We start from the raw sequence: 242 nt of genomic DNA, 5'->3' as shown, positions 1-242 counted from the left end.
GGGGGCCCCCCCCGAGCCCCGGGGGCCGCGGGGGGCAGTCGGCCACACCCAGCCCCTGGACCCCCGGCCGACAGAGGACCCCAGAGCAAACCCTGAGCTCGAAGTAAACAACTCACAGGCATCTTGATCCTTTCGCGAGCCCCGACAGTCCGGATCTGTCAGGCGACACTCCTAACGAGCCCACGCGATCAGGCGCTGGGCAGCGACTTCCGGGATAGAGGAGGTTGGGAGGAGCGGCGGGG

At 69.4% G+C, this 242-nt stretch overlaps 1 protein-coding gene across 1 annotated transcript in view; it reads right to left on the bottom strand.

Moving 5' to 3' along the window:
• RPS27L (ribosomal protein S27 like) overlaps positions 1 to 242 on the bottom strand; it is a gene marked incomplete in the record, with an annotated part of 7,134 nt that overhangs the window by 4,559 nt on the left and 2,333 nt on the right. The window contains 1 exon segment of the mRNA XM_006141755.2: positions 117 to 242. Coding sequence (XP_006141817.1) covers positions 117 to 122 — 6 coding nt within the window.

Source organism: Tupaia chinensis, unplaced genomic scaffold (assembly GCF_000334495.1).
Source record: "Tupaia chinensis unplaced genomic scaffold, TupChi_1.0 Scaffold000063_1, whole genome shotgun sequence".
NCBI classification, from domain to species: Eukaryota; Metazoa; Chordata; class Mammalia; order Scandentia; family Tupaiidae; genus Tupaia; species Tupaia belangeri.
This window is presented reverse-complemented; position numbering and strand designations above follow the sequence as displayed.